General features: G+C 45.3%; 1 protein-coding gene across 6 annotated transcripts in view; it reads right to left on the reverse strand.

The window, feature by feature from the left end:
- The window catches only part of ehbp1l1b (EH domain binding protein 1-like 1b), a 29,035-nt gene extending 11,873 nt beyond the window's left edge, over nucleotides 1–17,162 (reverse strand). For 3 of the 6 annotated variants that reach the window (XM_070434635.1, XM_070434633.1, XM_070434632.1), the window contains exons 1-17: nucleotides 16,562–17,162; nucleotides 10,154–10,211; nucleotides 9,936–10,031; nucleotides 9,722–9,775; nucleotides 9,406–9,584; nucleotides 9,143–9,282; nucleotides 8,907–8,972; nucleotides 7,817–8,371; nucleotides 7,148–7,318; nucleotides 6,797–6,961; nucleotides 6,156–6,530; nucleotides 4,445–4,504; nucleotides 4,084–4,297; nucleotides 2,816–3,319; nucleotides 1,879–2,487; nucleotides 1,325–1,735; nucleotides 594–1,073 (exon numbers count right to left, since the gene is read on the reverse strand). In XM_070434635.1, coding sequence (XP_070290736.1) covers nucleotides 594–1,073; nucleotides 1,325–1,735; nucleotides 1,879–2,487; nucleotides 2,816–3,319; nucleotides 4,084–4,297; nucleotides 4,445–4,504; nucleotides 6,156–6,530; nucleotides 6,797–6,961; nucleotides 7,148–7,318; nucleotides 7,817–8,371; nucleotides 8,907–8,972; nucleotides 9,143–9,282; nucleotides 9,406–9,584; nucleotides 9,722–9,775; nucleotides 9,936–10,031; nucleotides 10,154–10,211; nucleotides 16,562–16,665 — 4,241 coding nt within the window. In that variant the 5' untranslated portion in view covers nucleotides 16,666–17,162. The remainder of the gene's footprint in view (nucleotides 1–593; nucleotides 1,074–1,324; nucleotides 1,736–1,878; nucleotides 2,488–2,815; nucleotides 3,320–4,083; nucleotides 4,298–4,444; nucleotides 4,505–6,155; nucleotides 6,531–6,796; nucleotides 6,962–7,147; nucleotides 7,319–7,816; nucleotides 8,372–8,906; nucleotides 8,973–9,142; nucleotides 9,283–9,405; nucleotides 9,585–9,721; nucleotides 9,776–9,935; nucleotides 10,032–10,153; nucleotides 10,212–16,561) is intronic. The other 3 variants (XM_070434634.1, XM_023969205.2, XM_070434636.1) reach the window with 3 other exon arrangements.
- Between the last annotated feature and the right edge of the window lie 1,281 nt (nucleotides 17,163–18,443).

Here is an 18,443-nt window from a genome sequence, read left to right on the forward strand (position 1 = left end):
TGCGTCCACTGAACTTTTCCTCCACACCGGATCTAGCTGCTGCTCATTGTCGGCTTGTCCTGGGCCGACCACGGAGGAACCAGACTCACTTTCGCCTTCTTCACTCTCAGTGTTGACAACAGCACATTTTCCCAGGTATAATTTCYTCTTCTTCTTAGGAAGGCGAATGGGGGCCTCCTCCTTTGACGGCGTGTACAATTCCACTGAACTGTCACAGTCAAAGTAAATGTCKGTTTCTCTATTTTCCTTGGAGGGAGATGGGAGGGGAGTGTCCTCTAGGTACTCAGTCAAGTGGATCTCTGCTACAGATCCCTGTCCAGATGGGCTGCCACAGACAGATATGAAATGAGACACTTGATTGGACACTAGTCTGACACCAGCACAAGGACCAGAATCCATTGAGATTTCTCCTAAGGGGAATACGACYAGCCTCCAGAAAATGTATAGCCTAAACGCAGTGTTATTGGCACTTTGGGTGAGCATTAAAACGTATGAAATGTCAACACCACCACAAACATGCATGTCAAATGTAAATGTACCTCACACGGACACTTCATGCCATGCCATGAGGAGTTTAACCCCCAGTAACTTACCCCATTTGCAAGGTACTCTTGGTTGCCTCCAATGTGCTCATGCCTACTCCCTCTGTCCCTTTCTCCYTTTCTCCTCTAGTTTTCTCCTCTAAAGCAGCCCATAGAGGCTTCTCTGCCTCTACAGCCCCCGTGCTGGGAGGACGCTTCATATCGCATGGGTCCTCTTCGTTKAAATCGGACTCTCCGGCTGGAGAAATGGCTGCTTCCAATGACACAAGCGTGTCTATCTGCAATGAGCGCTTCATGGTGGAGCTTCTGAACACCTTCGTGGGGAGGTGCAGAGGGGGTGTAGACGGTGAAGTTGATGGTTCACCGTCTTTACCCTCCCCTACAATTGTCTCCTTTAGAAGTGATTCAGGAGACTGGGYTGTGGGCTCTGGGGTAGGTGGCATTTGGAACACCTCTGATTCATCTGAGGTGATGTTCTTGTGACCCTCATCTCTGCTAATGCCAGCTTCTGGCTTAACAGCTTTGTCTGAGCTGAGAGGGYAAACATATGGGAATTACATCAGTGTTACTGTATAATTAGCCTACACACAGTGAATATTTACAAGTTCAGACACACTCAAAAGAGCTGTAGGACACGGCCAGGCATCGTCATACATTTGAAGTGTTGCCAAGGATACCCACCAGACTATAATTCACACCGTTTACGACAAGCTTTAACTGGGGTAACTCTGAGGTCATCGATTACTCTCAGTGGTATAGAGGTGCCTCCCTTCCACACTTACCCKGTCTCCAGTGATTCTACRTCCGGCACTAGCATGTTCTCATCTACTTTCCCCTGTTCCTCTCGGAGGACTTCCTCTTTGATCGTCTCCTCTCCAGAGTCCTGCTCTGGTTTCTGATCCTGAGCTTTCTCCTCCAGGGCCTCCCAGAGGGGAACCTCTGCCTGCGCCACTGCATCCTCAGCTATGGTCTCTAATGTCACGCTGGATTGGATCATAGGTTCAACAACTTCATATTGAGGGGGTTCAGCCMTATTGGGTGTCTCTAGGCTTCCTGGCGTGGCATCCATGGTTTTATCTATAGAAATAGAATTACTGATATTTGATAGTAAATCTATTTCTATGGTTTTATCTACACTGACACTGCCTGACATGGGAAATGTGTCTGCTTTTGATGACACGTGGTCAGGAGAACTGAAAGAGAGGCAGAAGGTGAGATGGAACAGGATATGGAGTGGGACAGAGGAAGAGAGAGTTTAGACAATAAGAAAGGTTGACAAGGTTAAAAGGACATTTCGCAGAGAGGAAAAATGTTAACAAGATGTGCTCTCACTTACCGCTCTTTCTGAACACAGCCAGTATCCCCTCTGTGGGCTTCCAAAACGCCTGCCTCCTCTTTCGTTGCATTCCATTCTGAACTATGTGACTCCTCTTCACTCCTGTTAGCTTGAACATCAAGGGGGGCTGATTTGTGCTCATCAGCTTGTGATAATGAGGCCTTCTCATCCTGGGGTTGATTGTCTATCTGTTTCTTGTCCTCCTCTCTGGAGCCCATAATCTCCTCAGCCCATGATGGCCTTTTTGCTTTGATTGGCTTTTTCTCCAGAGGAGGGAGCTCTTGAGTTTGAATACTGGATGACTCAGCTGGTGTGGATGTCATACTGGGAGGACCAGCCTCCAGGGCAGCCATGTTTTTCATAATTTCCTTGTCTTCATCTGACTTGTTGAGGTCATATAAACAGGGAAAAGCAGGTGTCGGCCTTTGTTTCTCCTGCTTCTTCTCGACGGGCTTCTCTTGGCCTTTGGCGTGCTTCTCGGCTGCGTCTTCACACGTGGTGTTTACAATCTCTGGAAGTAGCTGCGTCTCAACTGGCCTGTGCTCTTTTGATGTTGGCATTTTTGAATATGGCCCTGCCGTTGAATTTACATCAGCTTCCTGTTCAACACTGAGAGACAGGGACACCGATGTCAAGGGTTTGAGCGTCAATGGAGATATTATTCTCAGAAGTGGGTGTGTACGTGCGTGTACGTGCGTGTACGTGTGCATATGTGTATGTACGTGTGTAAACACATTTGTGTGTGAAGAAAAGAGGTGCCATTCAATAAATACTTAAAAGAGTGCCTGTATAAAATAGCCAAGTATAGCGTTCAGGCTAGTAAGGATGAGGATAAATCGTCACATAAGGATGAGGACGGGAAAAAAATGACTTCTCTAAGAAGCTGCCTTAAGAAGAAACAGCAGCACTGTCTGCTTGCTGACAGAATGTCACTTACCCTCCATCCAGATGTTCCATTTGAGTCTTCAAGATGCTGAATGGCGACCTCTTTATTGTGTCCGCTTTTGATCCCTCTTCGCCTGCGCTGTCCTCAAAAAACAAGTTACCTGCCGTGACTGATGGATCAGGCGTCTCTATGACTATGTCATCAAAGTCGAGCTCAGGCTCAGCCAATGGCGGCTTGTCTGCAATAAAAGGTGTTTTGTCCAGGGTCGAGGGAGAGGAGTCCTCTGGCTTGGCAGGTTGATAAGGCACTTCCTTGGTCTCATTGGATGTCTGTTTGAAGCCAGACTTCTTTTCAGCCAATGGCGGGTTATCACCACTGAATGCTCCCGGGACGGTGGTAGAAGGCTCTTTGGGGGTAGTGCTCTCTGGTGCTTCTGTCTCCGGGCTAGAGAAAGGCCATGGAGGAGGGAGCGCTGGAATAAGCTCTGCTGATTCAGAGACTTCTGTGGGCGTAGGGCCAGGGATACCAGTTGCTGGGCTGCCATCTTGCCCAGAACTGAGGAACAAAGATACTTGGTGTCAGAGCTCAGACGTCGAGAGCAGGGAGGTTTCTGGGCGCACAGCAGGCAGGTCACACACACATCAGGGTCATGATTGGAAGCACGCAGTAGTGTTAGGGAGCGTTGTGTGTTTTATAGAAGGTGAAATGAAAGTAGCAGTAACAAGACAGAGGAAAGGGATGAGTAATCATGGGTAGGGAAGCATGCTATGTAGCTGGGTATAAATGGAAAACAAGACACTACAGACATAAATTCCACTCTCATGGCACTCTTTACCACTCCTCCCTGTTTGAGGGCATAAATAGGCCTATTTCTGGACTTTATGAGTCAACAGAGATCCATCAATCAGGGAATCTCCCTACAGCATGTCTCTGCAACATTGCTGTGAAACTGAAAGGCTGGCAATGATTTCTTTCACTCCATTAAACACTTGCAGCCATTGGCAACCATTTTGCGATTCGTCTCAAAATTATAGCAACGAAAAGGCTAAAGCTGCCCCAGTTGTCAAACAATTGTGAAAAACGATTCCTAAAACGTGGGGCTTTCAAAGTCAGCACACACAAACCTCATGCATGTGCTTATCTCAAACTCACACCAGACATGTTCTTCTCATGCTCATAGTGTACCACACGCGTACAAGCGTAACAACCATATAACCTCGAACACTGTCTCACACTTCAACAACAGCATTTAAAAATGGAAGCGTGAGGTCCCAGCTGCGAAGTGGCTGTACACAGTATACCACCCACTAGGAACTCACCCTTTAATGGTCCTGCCATCTTTCAACCCCACGGCTTTTTCTGACTCCGGTCGGCTCTCCCGGTCTCTCTCCAGGGATGCAGAGGCTTGTTGGTTGGCGATCCTGATGGTGCCAGCAGTTCTGGGGGAGCGGAGAGACTCGTCCCCTCTGTTCAGGGCCAGGGGAAGGGTCTCACTTGAGACAGACAGGCTCTGCTGCTCTGACAGTTTCGGCCCTGGAGGGGTCGGGAAACATAGACCAGTCAAACAAGGTTTAACAACATTCTTAGTTATTATAGGGAAAACGACATATTATGCTATAATAAAATACAGTACATCAATATATTCTGTAAATATAGCGAGAACATGGCAGAATATCTCACCAAGTGTAGAAGGACTGTGGTACTCCTCTTCTGTGAGAGTGTTTAACTCCCTCTGGATCTCTGTAAAAAAAAGGCACACATAATGTCATGGGGATAACATAGAAATGTTATTTCCGTTTAAACATTGCATTAGTGGGTGCAGTAGGACATTGTTGACACTCTGCAGTGCATGACGTGATTCACAGGAACTTCTTGTCTGAACTAAGATGTTACTGGCAGCGGTAAAGGAATGCTCTCCYCCATTACAGCTGCAACAGGCCGTGGCGTACTGTCTACTAGTCCATGAGCCAGGGGGGTTCGGTTGGGTTCACTTGGGGTGACGATGTCTCCTAGGGATTTGTTTTGAAGGTCTATGTCCCTAGAGTGGGAAAATGTGTGATAGCAGTGCAGCAATTGGAGCTTTCCCCCGGATATCACTCTTTCTTTCATCCCTACCAATGGCCTGTTAAAGCTGCCGCCGTGCAGTTCATCTTCTTTACGGAGAGCTTCTCGGCTCTGTTTCGGAAGCGGTGCGTTGATGATATGCTCTTATCTATTCAGTTGTGTGGGTTTGTTGGACACGCTCTCTGCTGTACGACAGACAGTTTAGTATGAGTTGAGTCGGGTCTCTCTCTCAGTCTCCCTCTTCTCTCCCCCATGTGGTGGATATCAAGTGATCTGGAGAAGTGCTCGTAATAGTTTCCTACTTCTATTTTCTATTAGTTTACAATTMTAAACTTGGTGAAAAGGGAATTGGAACAACATCAAGTAAGGAACATGTCATTTTCTTCGCCTCGGCTCGCAGGCCTGCTCCTGCCCATTACACCCCCCCCCCACGACTATGACTAGAATGATATTTCATACAGGTATGGTCATGCAAAATGGATCCAATAAGACCCCAGTTTGGCTATAAAATGCCTGTTTTAGCTCTGTGTGTGCAATTTCATGCTTCTATCACCAATGTTACAATCCACAAACATAGCTGCCCCACTACATGGCACTCTGTGGCTTAGCTTCCAACATTCTAATGTCAATGGCACAATATGGCCGATTGCTGGTGCTTTCAAAGTTGGCTATATTATAATTTTATGACCTTTCAGAATCACTTGCATGTCAAATAATTTATACAGGTAATTCTGATATGCACCCTAGAGGTCAAAGGTCAGAGTTCTGTTGACATGAACATTCCCARAAAATGTGTCTGACGGATAGCTGTGAATCGAAGCATTCCAAATGATATACGATTAAAGGGTATACGTSAGCAATAACTTGTATACTGACGTTGTTTGTAATAAGGGTAMAATCCCTATGGGGAAAATGAATGGGATGGAGAGATGAAGGGAAAAGTGATAACCCAATTGTGTACTGCCATCACACACGTTACAACGCCAGAGACAAATCCCTGTGAGACATCCTCACCAGATTTGGGGGAATGGCTCATGGACCATACAGACAACAGGGCCTTTGTGCAGGATATATTCTTAGCTAATTACACCACTTMATTGGTACTGTGCCTTCARCACTGTGTATAGGCATTGGAATGAATTTAGTAACAGCTAAAATTGGCAGTGGAGTACTGTGCTTGTCTCAGTCCTTTGCCAACAGGCAGTGAACCGCAAGGGACAAACCAGCCAGAATGGTTTTATTGATGAAACGAGGCTGATGTCATAGACCTAGTTGCCCCCCCTACGCCCTGATGGTATTCATSCTGTGAGACCTGTTGGTTCAGTACCTGACTGGGAGGCAGTGAGAGCTGCAGAAGCAGAGGCACGGACAGTCGCAGGAAGCAAAGGGACAGGCTTGGGTAGAGGGTCAGAGAGAGGGGCAACGACTAGGGCACGTTTACAGTGGTTGTTAGAGCGAGGAGAGGGAGGGTTGTGAGAGAAAAGACATTTGACGGGAGGTGAGGACTTAGGGAAGGGGATGGAAGGAGGAGGACAGTGAGGGTCACACAGAGCATCCAGGTCTGGGCTAGTCAGCAGAGGGACAGGGGCCATGGAATCCCTAGGAGAGGGACAGGAATAGGAGGGGGACAGGCCAGAGACAGAGGTGCCACTGGGGCCTGACACAGGCCTGGGCCTCCCCCACTCCCTTTGCCGGATGGAGGCTGAGAGCAGAGAGTTGATGAAGGGGAGAGATGGGGTGAATGGGGAGACAAAGATTTATGATTGCGGGTAAAACAGAGGAAGAGGGAAGAGAAAAAGTAAATCATTAGTTCATCAACCACCATTAAGAGTAAAGACACAGCAGCAAGTAAGCTTTGGCTCACCCTCCAAGACAATACAACTGAAGAGAAGCAATCTACACAGGCTATAACCACTGAAGTAAGTAACACAAAGTGGTCAGCGATAGCGATAGAATGTGTTTCCATACTTGGCGGAGTGTTGGGGAGCTGAGGTCTGGGAAGGGATGGCTCTGCCTGAGACAGGGCGCTAACAGTGTTTTTGTCTTGAGGAGACGCAGCAGAGGAAAAGATAGAGGGGGAGGACGGACGCTGATGAGTTGATACAATCTGAGGACTGAAGACATTTGAGCGAGCTGCAGTAGAGAAAGAGAGGAATAGAGGGAGAGAGGGCATCAGGCATAAAGGAGAAGACAGGACAGAAAGATGATAGTGAAAAACTAGAGCGTTAGACACTCAAACCGAGTCCAACTTAAAGACATAGAATGGCCAATGTGATAAGCAGGTGGCCTTTGACCTATGACTTTCCATGCATCCGGTACCTCTCTGTGGGTCGGAGGGTAGAGAGGGGTGTTGAGAGAGGCCAGAGGCCAGGGGCTCAGCTAGTTTAAATTGGGGCCGATCGGGGGCCACTTGACCAACACCCCGGGGCTTCAAATCCACTGCAGGGCCACACAGAGCCCCTGGGAGACTACTCAGAAAAGACACAGGCGCTAGGAGCAAGAAGAAAAGTAAAATAGGGAAGAAAAATTGCAGAAATAGATTAATAGCAGAAACCAATGAGTGAGAGCGTGTACTTGGTGGAAAGAGGGATACTGCAAATAGACATGCCGTATGACATGCAGTGATGTTAATTTTACTTTTCTTAACCACAGTTTCCTGTTAATAACGCAGAGAACATTTCTGTTAACTTACAGTAACACTGGTATTCTCTTCAGAAAAAGTCTTCAACACAAGCAAGCAGGTTCAAAAGTGCCACTGGTCGATGCTGCTAGTCATTTGTACGTTGCTCAAATCACTCTCATAAGACAGCCCAACCCCAGACATTACTACACCATGCCCTTGCCGGGGGATACTTTTGTTGAACAAAATTAAAAGGCAAATCATAAGCAATTCAGGGAGTTCCATCATGCAGATTGAGAAACAAGTTAAGGTTCATTAAGCACTTGTCAAGGCAGCATCATTCAGTCCATCTGCCTGGCTGCAGGTACCTGAGCCGCTGCTGGGACGGAAGATTTTGGGCAGTGCCGGTGGTTGATAGTGGGTAAAAGCAGGCAGTAAGGGCGCTGATGATACTGAGGGTGGTTGATAGCGGGTAAACACTGGCACTGAGGGAACTGTGGGTCCTAGGGGCCCTAATGGCACTGAGGGAACTGGGGGTCCTAGGTACCCTAATGGCACTGAGGGAACTGGGGATCCTAGGAGCCCTAATGGCACTGAGGGAACTGGGGGTCCTAGGTACCCTAATGGCACTGAGGGAACTGGGGATCCTAGGGGCCCTAATGGCACTGAGGGAACTGGCAGTCCTAGGGGCTCTAATGGCACTGAGGGAACTGGGGGTCCTAGGGGCCCTAATGGCACTGAGGATGAGGGCACCAAGGGGACTGGGGGTGCCGGTGGCCTGGGGGGCTCAGGGGAGGGTGGCACAGAGCGTGCATGTCTGGAGCGGGTTTGAAGACGGGGAGAGGGGGTCAGGGGAACAGGCAGGGGGGGCCTTGAATGGAGGACAGGGACAGTGCCAGCTTTGCCACTCTCTTTCCCACAGGCTATGGGATGAAGAGGGGGATGGAGAGATGGAGGGAGAGGGAGATGGAGAGGAGTATAAATAGAAAAAGATGGAGAGGGGAAGGAAGGAAGGATAAAAAAGACAAGCAAAGATGTGGAATGATATGACAGGTTAAAAATGAAATGACCGTCATAAATCAGATACAACTTCACAACTGACATTTCCAAGAGAACTAGCTAGCTGCTGCATAGCATATACATCGTTTCTAAGTAATACTGTTGCTCTCTATTATTTTTTCTTGGCAGTCCGATATCTTTGGGGAAAGTATCTGATTCAATGGAACATTTGACGAGGCAATGTGGTGACTAATGTAGAATGACATCGCAGGGGATCCATCATTTTGTAAAGTTACAATTGTCACTTGTACGGAAATCCATGGATATGGTTTTTCTTTCAAAATGATTGAAAATCCTTCATACATGAGGTACTATGCTGGGATGACGGGAAAGGAGTCACAGAGGTGAAAACCAAAGGCTAGAACAAGACGAAGAACAGGAGGTAGAGAGGTAGGGTACCTATGACAGGGGGATGTTTTAGAGAAGGCCTCCTTTCTGGGGGCCGCACTGGACGAGCAGGAGGAGCTGGCAGAGAAAGTGGAGAAAGAAAGTGTGAGAAGGAAAAAGTAGGGCCAGGAGATAATGATCGAAAAGTGAGGATGCCGTTATTCGAGTCATGTGACAGAGCGCCAAAGAATACAGAGCGCCAAAGAAGGTACGGTTTTGATCTCATGACGTTTATGATTCAAGTGTACCTGCGGCCGCTTTGCTAATGCTAGCTCCAGCACTGGACCTCCTGTCGTCCTCCTCGTCGCTCTCGTTGAAGTCGTCAAGGTTACCGATGTCTGTGGGTTTGACGCTCATCAGACTGGCCAGACTCTGCATGTCCTCGTCACTACGGGAGAGCAACACAGCATCGTCACCTTGACACGTAATGAAGTCGTTACCGACGTTATTACTGTAGTACGGCTGGTAATTCTGAATCTACCGTTAGCGGGATGTTATGGGACGGACTCACGTGGCTTTCCCCTCTCTGAGAAACACACAGGACAGGGAGAGCTTCAGAGTGGCCTCCACCACCTTGACAGACAGGGGCTTCAGCTTCAATGTCAGGTCTTGCTGAGTGGGAGTGGGACTGGCAAACTTCTTCATATTCACGTCCACTGAAGCCAACACCTTACGTTGGCCCTTTGTCTCCTGCAAGACAAAGCAGCAGGGATACATTCATGAGTGGGCTTTAGTGGTATTGTTAGCTGACCTTTAATGAACGTTCATATTTCAATGCCGGCTGTTGTGAGCGACTATAATTCGATTGAGGCAGAAAGTACACTCACACTCTCAATGACAAACGTCCAGTCTTTGTCTTCAAACACATCGGAATGGGGATCCTAGGGGTTAAGCATAGAGAATGAAAATAACAGGGAAACATAACACATGTTCCACACATTTTTGTACGTTGTCAATTTACAATAGAAATGTATAAAGAGGAATTATCACAGAAACAAATAGCTCTAGTGTACTCATGAATAGCCGTGGGGTGAAATGTACCCTGAAGAGTGTGAGGGAGATATCCACGTTTTCAGGTACGGGCCACACCACCATCCCCCTGTATGGGTTCTTGATGCCCGGCTGCCATCCATGAAGCTAGAGCGAGAAATCAAGACTACATCAAAATGTGATACAAGTTACGACAATGCMTCCCTGCCATCCAAGTGGGATAGGAGATCTGCTGTTTATCTTTTAAGTACATCTGGGTGAGTCTTTACCTTGGAGCACATACGCCTATTTCTTCTGGTCCAAACCACCCTCACTTTATCTGGTTGCCTGAAATCATAGAAAAAGGACGATGCATCAAAACATGAGACAAGCGACAGTGAGAAATGCAAGAAATTGTTTTGTAACTTCCTTACATCTCGCAACATAGGAGAAACTGTTGAGCATGAAAAAAAAACAGCAGCGTTGCAGTTCTTGACACACTCAAACCGGTGCGCCTGGCATCTACTACCATAACCCCGTTCAAAGGCACTTAAATATTTTGTCTTGCCCATTCACTATCTGAATGGCACACATACACAATCCATGTCTCAATTGTCCTCGAGGCTTAAAAATCTTCTTTAACCGGTCTCCTCCCCTTCCTCTACACTGACTGAAGTGGATTTAACAGGTGACATCAATAAGGGATCACAGCCTTCACCTGGATTCACCTGGTCAGTCTATGTCATGGAAAGAGCAGGTGTTCCTAATATTTTGTACATTCAGTGTGTTTCACAAAAATACAAACACCAACACACAAGTTCTATATTATTTGTTTGTTACGGAACAATTTTCTGAGAAGAACCGGGAATGCTCCCCCAGTAGGTGTCATTACTGGTGGTTAAGTTACAAAGTATGGTTTGTTTTACACAAACAGAACAATGCAACGGAATCAAGTCCCAACAAATGTTATTATTCCACAACAGATGAAGAAGAGGGTGGATAGCAGACAGTAAAGGGGATCTTATGAGAGTCACATGATCACAATCAGCTGTCAATGCCCAGGGGCTGGAAGAGACACAGTGTGTGTGTGTGTGTGTGTGTGTGTGTGTGTGTGTGTGTGTGTGTGTGTGTGTGAAGCCAGGGATCCTTGCTACTCCAGTTCTATACTACACAACATACTGTAGCTTTGGTCCAGACTTCCCTTACAAATGCCTTCCAGATACATCACTATGGAGAATGCCAAACATGGCCTCATACACATCATCCCAGCGGTCCCGTATCAGCAAGCCATTGGTATCCCATGGTGACTACCTCATTTAACACATGTGGACTAATTTGTAACATCACACAGACTTTTTGACTACATCTCACACCCATGCCAACTGAATTACTGTACAACATAATATGGTTTTCTATATGTCTATTGGTGAACTACCAGAAGTAAATGGTGGCATTATTTTTACATGACATAGTAATGCATTCCTGAAATATGAATACATGAAATATGTCATACACTCTATTCTATCCTCCCTCAATATGTAACAACAGTGTCGTACAACAGTATTACAACAGTGTCGCCCTGACTGGGAGAAGTTTTCAAACCATTGTTTTGTCCCTTGTTTTTGTTCGACAGACGATGAAGCTCTGGCTTCTGCAACACAGGAAGAATGGAAGGAAACTGCAATAAGGCACGTGACCTGGCTCATGGCACTGTTTTCTTGAGGGCTTTTGAGGGTGGGGTACCTCACAAGAGGAAGGAACCATATTTCTCAATCACTTTTAACCTACAGTGCCTTTGGAAAGTATTCAGACCCCTTGACTTTTTCCACATTTTGGTAGGTTACAGCCTTATTCTAAAATTGATTCAATTGTTATTTTCCCTTCATCAATCTACACACAATACCTCATAATGACAAGCAAAAACAGGATTTTATAAATGTTTGCTAATGTATTAAAAATTTTAAACGGAAATATCACATTTACATAAGTACTTAGACCCTTTACTCAGTACTTTGTTGAAGAACCTTTGGCATTACTTGGGTCTTCTTGGGTAAGACGCTAYAAGCTTGGCACACCTGTATTTGGGGAGTTCCTCCCATTCTTCTCTGCAGATCCTCTCAAGCTCTGTCAGGTTGAATGGAGAGAGTCGCTCCACAGCTATTTTCAGGTCTCTCCAGAGATGTTAGATCGGGTTCAAGTCCGGGCTCTGGCAGGGCCACTCAAGAACATTCAGAGATGTCCCGAAGCCAGTCYTGCGTTGTCTTAGCTRTGTGCATAGGGTCGTTGTCCTGTTGGAAGGTGAGCCKTCGCCCCCAGTCTGAGGTCCTGAGCGCTCTGGAGCAGGTTTTCAYCAAGGATCTCTCTGTAATTTSCTCTGTTCATCTTTGCTTCGATMCTGACTAGTCTTCTAGTCCCTGCTGCTGAAAAACATCCCCACAACATGATGCTGCCACCACCATGCTTCACCGTAGGGATGGTGCCAGGTTTCCTCCAAAAGTGACACTTGGCATTCAGGACAAAGAGTTCAATCATGGTTTCATCAGACCAGAGAATCTTGTTTCTCATTGTCTGGGAGTCTTTAGGTGCCTTTTGGCAAACTCCAAGCAGGCTATCATGTGGGCACTCTACCATAAAGGCCTGATTCGTGGAGTACTGCAGAGATGGTTGTCCTGGAAGGTTCTCCCATCTCCACAGAGGAMCTCTAGAGCTCTGCCAGAGAGACCATTGGGTTCTTTGTCACCTCCCTGACCAAGGCCCTTCTCCCCCGATTGCTCAGTTTGGCCGGGTGGCCAGCTCTAGGAAGAGTCTTGGTGGTTCCAAACTTCATCCATTTAAGAATGATGTAGACCACTGTGTTCATGGGGACCTTCAATGCTGCAGACATTTTTTGGTACCCTTCCCCAGATCTGTGCCTCGGCACTATCCTGTCTCGGAGCTCTACGGACAATTCCTTCGACCTCATAGCTTGGTTTTTGCTCTGACATGCATTGTCAACTGTGGGACCTTATATAGACAGGTGTGTGCCTTGTGGAATGTGCAAAAAGTCAAGGGGTCTGAATACTTTCCAAAGGCTCTGTATAGTCCATGATTTCTTATGGTATAAGTATCCCCTTCCTCTTTGTATGGCTTTATAATGTGTATCCGGAATACAGTTGAGCAGATTGCTCACTTATATTGCTTGTAAATTGTAATACAAGCAAACAGCAGGCCGTGCTTAATATATTTAAAGTATATTCGAAACATATTGAAGTTCCTCTGTAAGAGACTCCTTCCTAACACTAGAGAGCCATWAGGCTAATGGAGCCTGTTGAGGAGAACATAGAAAAGCAGGGCCAAATTCAGTTATGTCTCGGGTTGCAGGCTAGTTATAGCAACATAGCGAATGGGAGCCAAAGGGCATGTTTGGGTGGGGAGGGGGCTGGTTTGAAAGCATAGTGGCATCACAGGGCACAGAAATAGACTGGCAGACTGGGACAGGCAAACCCATTAGACAGGAGGAGGCATGTCCATAGTCCTGAATAACCAGAGACCAATATGACTCACATCAAAAAGCAGCCCGCTGTGTCATACTCCAGCTGTCATAAACCCAACCAGAGGCAAGACTGATCCTTGGTTGAGTCTGAAGACTTTGACCCACCTGCTAACTAAAAGCTACAATCAATGGCGAGGCTGTCTCTCAAAAAACCTCCGCCCTCGTTGGTTCTCATGTTAGAACAGCTTCTGACGAAACATGAGATGGACAGTTCGATCACACTTCCTGTTTGTGTTATTATGAGTGATATCCAGTTCAACTATTGGTTGCAAGGCTCCAAGGATTATGTATGGATATTGTATCAGATTCAAACAGTCTTTGTTWAAGTCTACATCTCATCTACTAAGAAATAATGATCTAATCACACTAATGCGGAAGACACATTTCAGTTGAATACATTCAGTTGGACAACTGACTAGGTATCCCCCTTTCAATTTTTTTTTTTTTACTCTACAGTACACAATAGCATATACTATTGCTCTGTTGCAACATGAAAAGATAAGCAAGAACGTGGCATGATTGGCAGGCCTGATTGCAAACTACATCATCGTTGTATAGTCTACTATGGTGCAACTCAGACACACACTGAAAGATCTTAAAAGATCGCATTGAAAGATCCCCCGTTATCACAGTTAATAAAAAATGAAAGTGCCAACTAACTTTAGTATTCCGCTAAGAGTGAAGACACTATTGTTTTAATTTCATCAATTAGTAGGCTATCGACRGAGGCTCTTCTCCTCTTTACTTAACATCAAAGTAGGCAAAGGGTGATTGATGACATCATGGCAACACCGATGACATCAACACAGGTATCCTTATTAACGACACAAATGAATAAATACCAACAAATCCAATCATAGTGTAAAAAGGAAAGCTAAATGTTATATCCCTCTGGAAAACAATTGCCCTGCTACCCAGTATCTGGTCATGTCAGGRCATCATAATCATAATGATCCAGATCCTCCTGCCAGGTGAGTGGACTGAAGTAATGGCTGTCATTAATCGGTCTGACAGTGATGTAGTAGGTTAGGAGTATTGATGCCTATTGGGTGCATCAAATCTACAGTAGGCCTGTGCCCATTGCCTACTGTAGGTTCACTAAAGTAAACGTGGAAATGTAAGKGCTCGATGAGCTTCTGTTATTCATATTACTGTATCAGAGGAAACCAACCTGGGCTGTAATTCGGGACACTTCAATTCGTATGATATGCTATGTATTCATCTGTGGATGTCCATCATCCATCTTGTCTCATATGTGACGAATTGCGATTCGTACAATATGCTACGAATTTGCAAAACGTATGATATGATACGAATTCCAATTTGTTGTGGCTAACGTTGGCTAGGTGGCTAACGYTAATGTTACCTAGGTGGCTAAYGTTAGCTAGGGTTAGGGAAAGGGGGATACCTAGTCAGTTGTACAACTGAATGCATTCAACTGAAATGTGTCTTCCGCATTTAACCCAACCCAGAGTGGTGCGGGGGGCTGCCATAATCGGCATCCACGTCTTCGGCGCCCGGAGAACAGTGGGTTAACTGCCTTGCTCAAGAGCGGAACGACAGATTTTTACCTTGTCAGCTCGGGGATTCGATCCAGCAAGCTAGGCTAGGGGTTAGGGGTAGGGTTAAGGTTAGGAGATAGGTTAAAGGGTTAAGGTTAGGGGATAGGTTAAAGGGTTAAGGTTAGGAGATAGGTTAAAGGGTTAAGGTTAGGGGTAGGGTTAGCTAACATGCAGTTGCAAAGTATCTAAAAAGTAGTAGGTATACTGAAAAAAATATATAAATGCAACATGCATCAATTTCAACGATTTTTACTGATTTACAGTTCATATGAGGAAATCAGTAAATTGAAATAAATTCATTAGGCCCTATAATCTATGGATTTCATATGCCCTCCCACGACCCCAATGGTGGGAGCCAGGCACACCCGCTGGGGAGCCAGGCACACCCGCTGGGGAGCCAGGCACACCCGCTGGGGAGCCAGGCACACCCGCTGGGGAGCCAGGCACACCCGCTGGGGAGCCAGGCCCAGCAAATCAGAATCAGTTTTTCCCCACAAAAGGGTTTTATTACAGACAGAAATACTCCTCCATTTCATCAGCTCTCTGGGTGGCTGGTCTCAGACAATCTCACAGGTGAAGAAGCCGGATGTGGAGGTCCTGGGATGGTGTAGTTACCCGTGGTCTGCGGTTGTGAGGCCGGTTGGACATATTGCCAAATTCTCTAAAATGACGTTGGAGGCAGCTTATGGTAGAGAAATTAACATTAAATTATCTGGCAACAGCTATTCCTGCAGTCAGCATGCCAATTGCACACTCCCTCAAAACTTGCRACATCTGTGGAATTGTGTGACAAAACATTTTAGGGTGRCTTTTTATTGTCCCCAGCACAAAGTGCACCTGTGTAATGATCATGCTGTTTAATTAGCTTMTTGATATGCCACACCTGTCAGGTGGCTGAATTATCAGGCAAAGGATAAATGTTCACTAACAGAGATATAAACAAATTTGTGCACACAATTTGAGAGAAATAAGATTTTTGTGTGTATGGAAAAATTCTGGGATCTTTTATTTCAGCTCATGAAACATGGGACCAACACTTTAAATGTTGCGTTTATATTTTTGTTCAGTATAGTTGCAAAGTTGCTAATTAGCTAAAATTGTCAGTGATGAGATAAAAACACGCAATCTTTCGGTTGCTGGACGTCCACGTTATACACACACACACACATCCACCCCTGCTTTCCCTTAAGTAAYCTTCTGTTTTAAGTAACCATACCAAACGTAATTAGGTGTCCCGGTACTAATTTAGGTGTCCCGGTTTTACGTTTATTAGTCTAGTATATGAGACCAGCAAGGTTGCAACCAGGCTGAGGAAACAACTAACCACATCTCCTTCCTGAAAGTGTAACGTTAACTCTTGTCACTTGTAATGAGGGACTACGGCCCGTTATGGGTTTGATCCGATGGTTTTGATCAAATAATGTAATAAGTTATTTGACATGAAGCATAAACAGTGGCCATGTTGTTAGGCTGCGGAAACCTACTTTTAAAATAGAAATATTACAAGAAGAAACGCCCGTAATGGGAGCAGTTCAGACGACGTGCATCAAATGGGATGTTGTGAAAAGTAGCCCAGTTACTTTTAAAGCAATAACATAACCTACCATTTCTTWGTGCATTCCAACACAAGTTCTTGATAGGACGCCACAAACTGGAATTTTGAAGCTTTCTTGCCAACGCGTTGTAATCTTTTCCAAACCGAAGTCATAATTTAGTTGAGGTAATAAAAAAGTTTTAAAAAGTAAGTTCCTCTTTCTTCTCTCTCCTTTCAAAGTAGGCTAACCTAAGGATGGCTGTACAATGACAGTTCGTGGTGCGTGACACCGATGTCTTCAGGCTGCCGTGTTCAACAGGGACACGCCGCCGATGAAGTTTCATTGAGTTGAGTCAACTGTCGCCATATCAACTAAACGCATTGAAGAAAAAACATGTAGCACGAAACTACCGTAGCCTAATTATTTATAAGCGGAACCAAATCCACTTTCGTCCTCATCTCAACACTTCCACATGATCAGAATATGAAAAGCTAAATAAATGCAACAGGTAGTCAGTCCTATTCCCAAGGAAGTCCGTGTCGACAATTCATTTAGGTATAAAACTGTCCGATAAAGCCACCATAACACATTTTACATGATAGATTATAGTCAATTGAATACGCTCCCCAAGTGTTAGCCTTTCATTTGTTGCGTCTGTGTGGTGCAGATAGACAAGGGGAGCGGTATGCAAAGCATTGATGATGCGGCAGTATGCAAAGTTCCTTGTCTCTATCTTCTGCCTATTGGTACAGCAATGGTAACAACTATAACTCCTCAGACTTTGGATTGGTCCATTGTACACTGCCACTGCCAGTATGATGGCCAGTGAAGARCATATATATTAAGGGTGAATCAGACTAATCCAACTAATCCAATTTTGCTGAACTTTATTCAAAWTGAATACTATATGCTGAATTGTTCACTCAACTATTCTAGAAATTCTGCAAGATACATTGAAGCCATGTGTAAAGTGCTCTTGCCTAATTGACACTTTTATCCTTATTCGCTTATTTACATTTTAGGAATAGCATTTMATTTCCTTACTTCTCTAAAAGGTTTGTGATACAGTTTGGGTCAAGACACATTGTACAATAAGATAATGCATGAGTTTCCATGAGGAAATATGTCCTGGCCTACCGTGCGTATTAGGAGTAGCCTTGCATAGGGATTTTCCCTTGCTGTGTGGAGTATATTTTTAGGAAGGAGAGGAGGGATGGATGGACAGAGGCAGCTGGGGATAGAGGAGTGTGATTCATCAGTGACCTAGAATCATCATTGGACTAGAATCCCTATACCAGCAGCAGCTTATGTGTAGGCCTACCTCTCCTTTCCACTTTGCAATACAGTCTAATAACAACACTGACAGAGACAGGAGGCACGGTCCCAGGCTCCTAAAGATCAAGGAATTCTGTTGATGTTAGGAGTTTTACTGTGTCCAAGTATGTTCAAAACTCTTCATTATTTAACAAAGGGAATTTAAAAAAAAATGTTTACAGTATTCAGGGCTGAGATCAGTGAAGTAGAGAGCTGGCTAGAGCTGAGATTTTCCTAACTCAATCCACCTTGTTCTCGGATGTGCAAGTCATGACTTAACATGTCATTTACTGTGACTCAGGTAGTAAACACTTCACTATTAATCAGTGTCTGAGAGACATAAGGCCACTGACATTTGCACCCTTTAAGAGCAAACCCCAAGAGGAAATTGAGATCTGAAGTTATTTGCATGTAGATTTCCCAGACAAAACCATTAAAAGTAGGTTGTTAAAACTGGGTGATACTGGTCATTTATGTCCAACCAGACTAAAATGGCCAACCAGACTAAAAAGGGTCCTCAGACAGGCCCCTTGTTGTATCTAACAATATCCATAGCATCTGTGGCCTATTKATAGAAATACATGGGAATTTCTAAAAGGAATGTAAAAGCACTCACCCCTGTTTTAATGTTCTGTTG

This window comes from Salvelinus sp. IW2-2015, linkage group LG23 (genome assembly GCF_002910315.2).
Source record: "Salvelinus sp. IW2-2015 linkage group LG23, ASM291031v2, whole genome shotgun sequence".
In the NCBI taxonomy this organism is placed as follows: Eukaryota; Metazoa; Chordata; class Actinopteri; order Salmoniformes; family Salmonidae; genus Salvelinus; species Salvelinus sp. IW2-2015.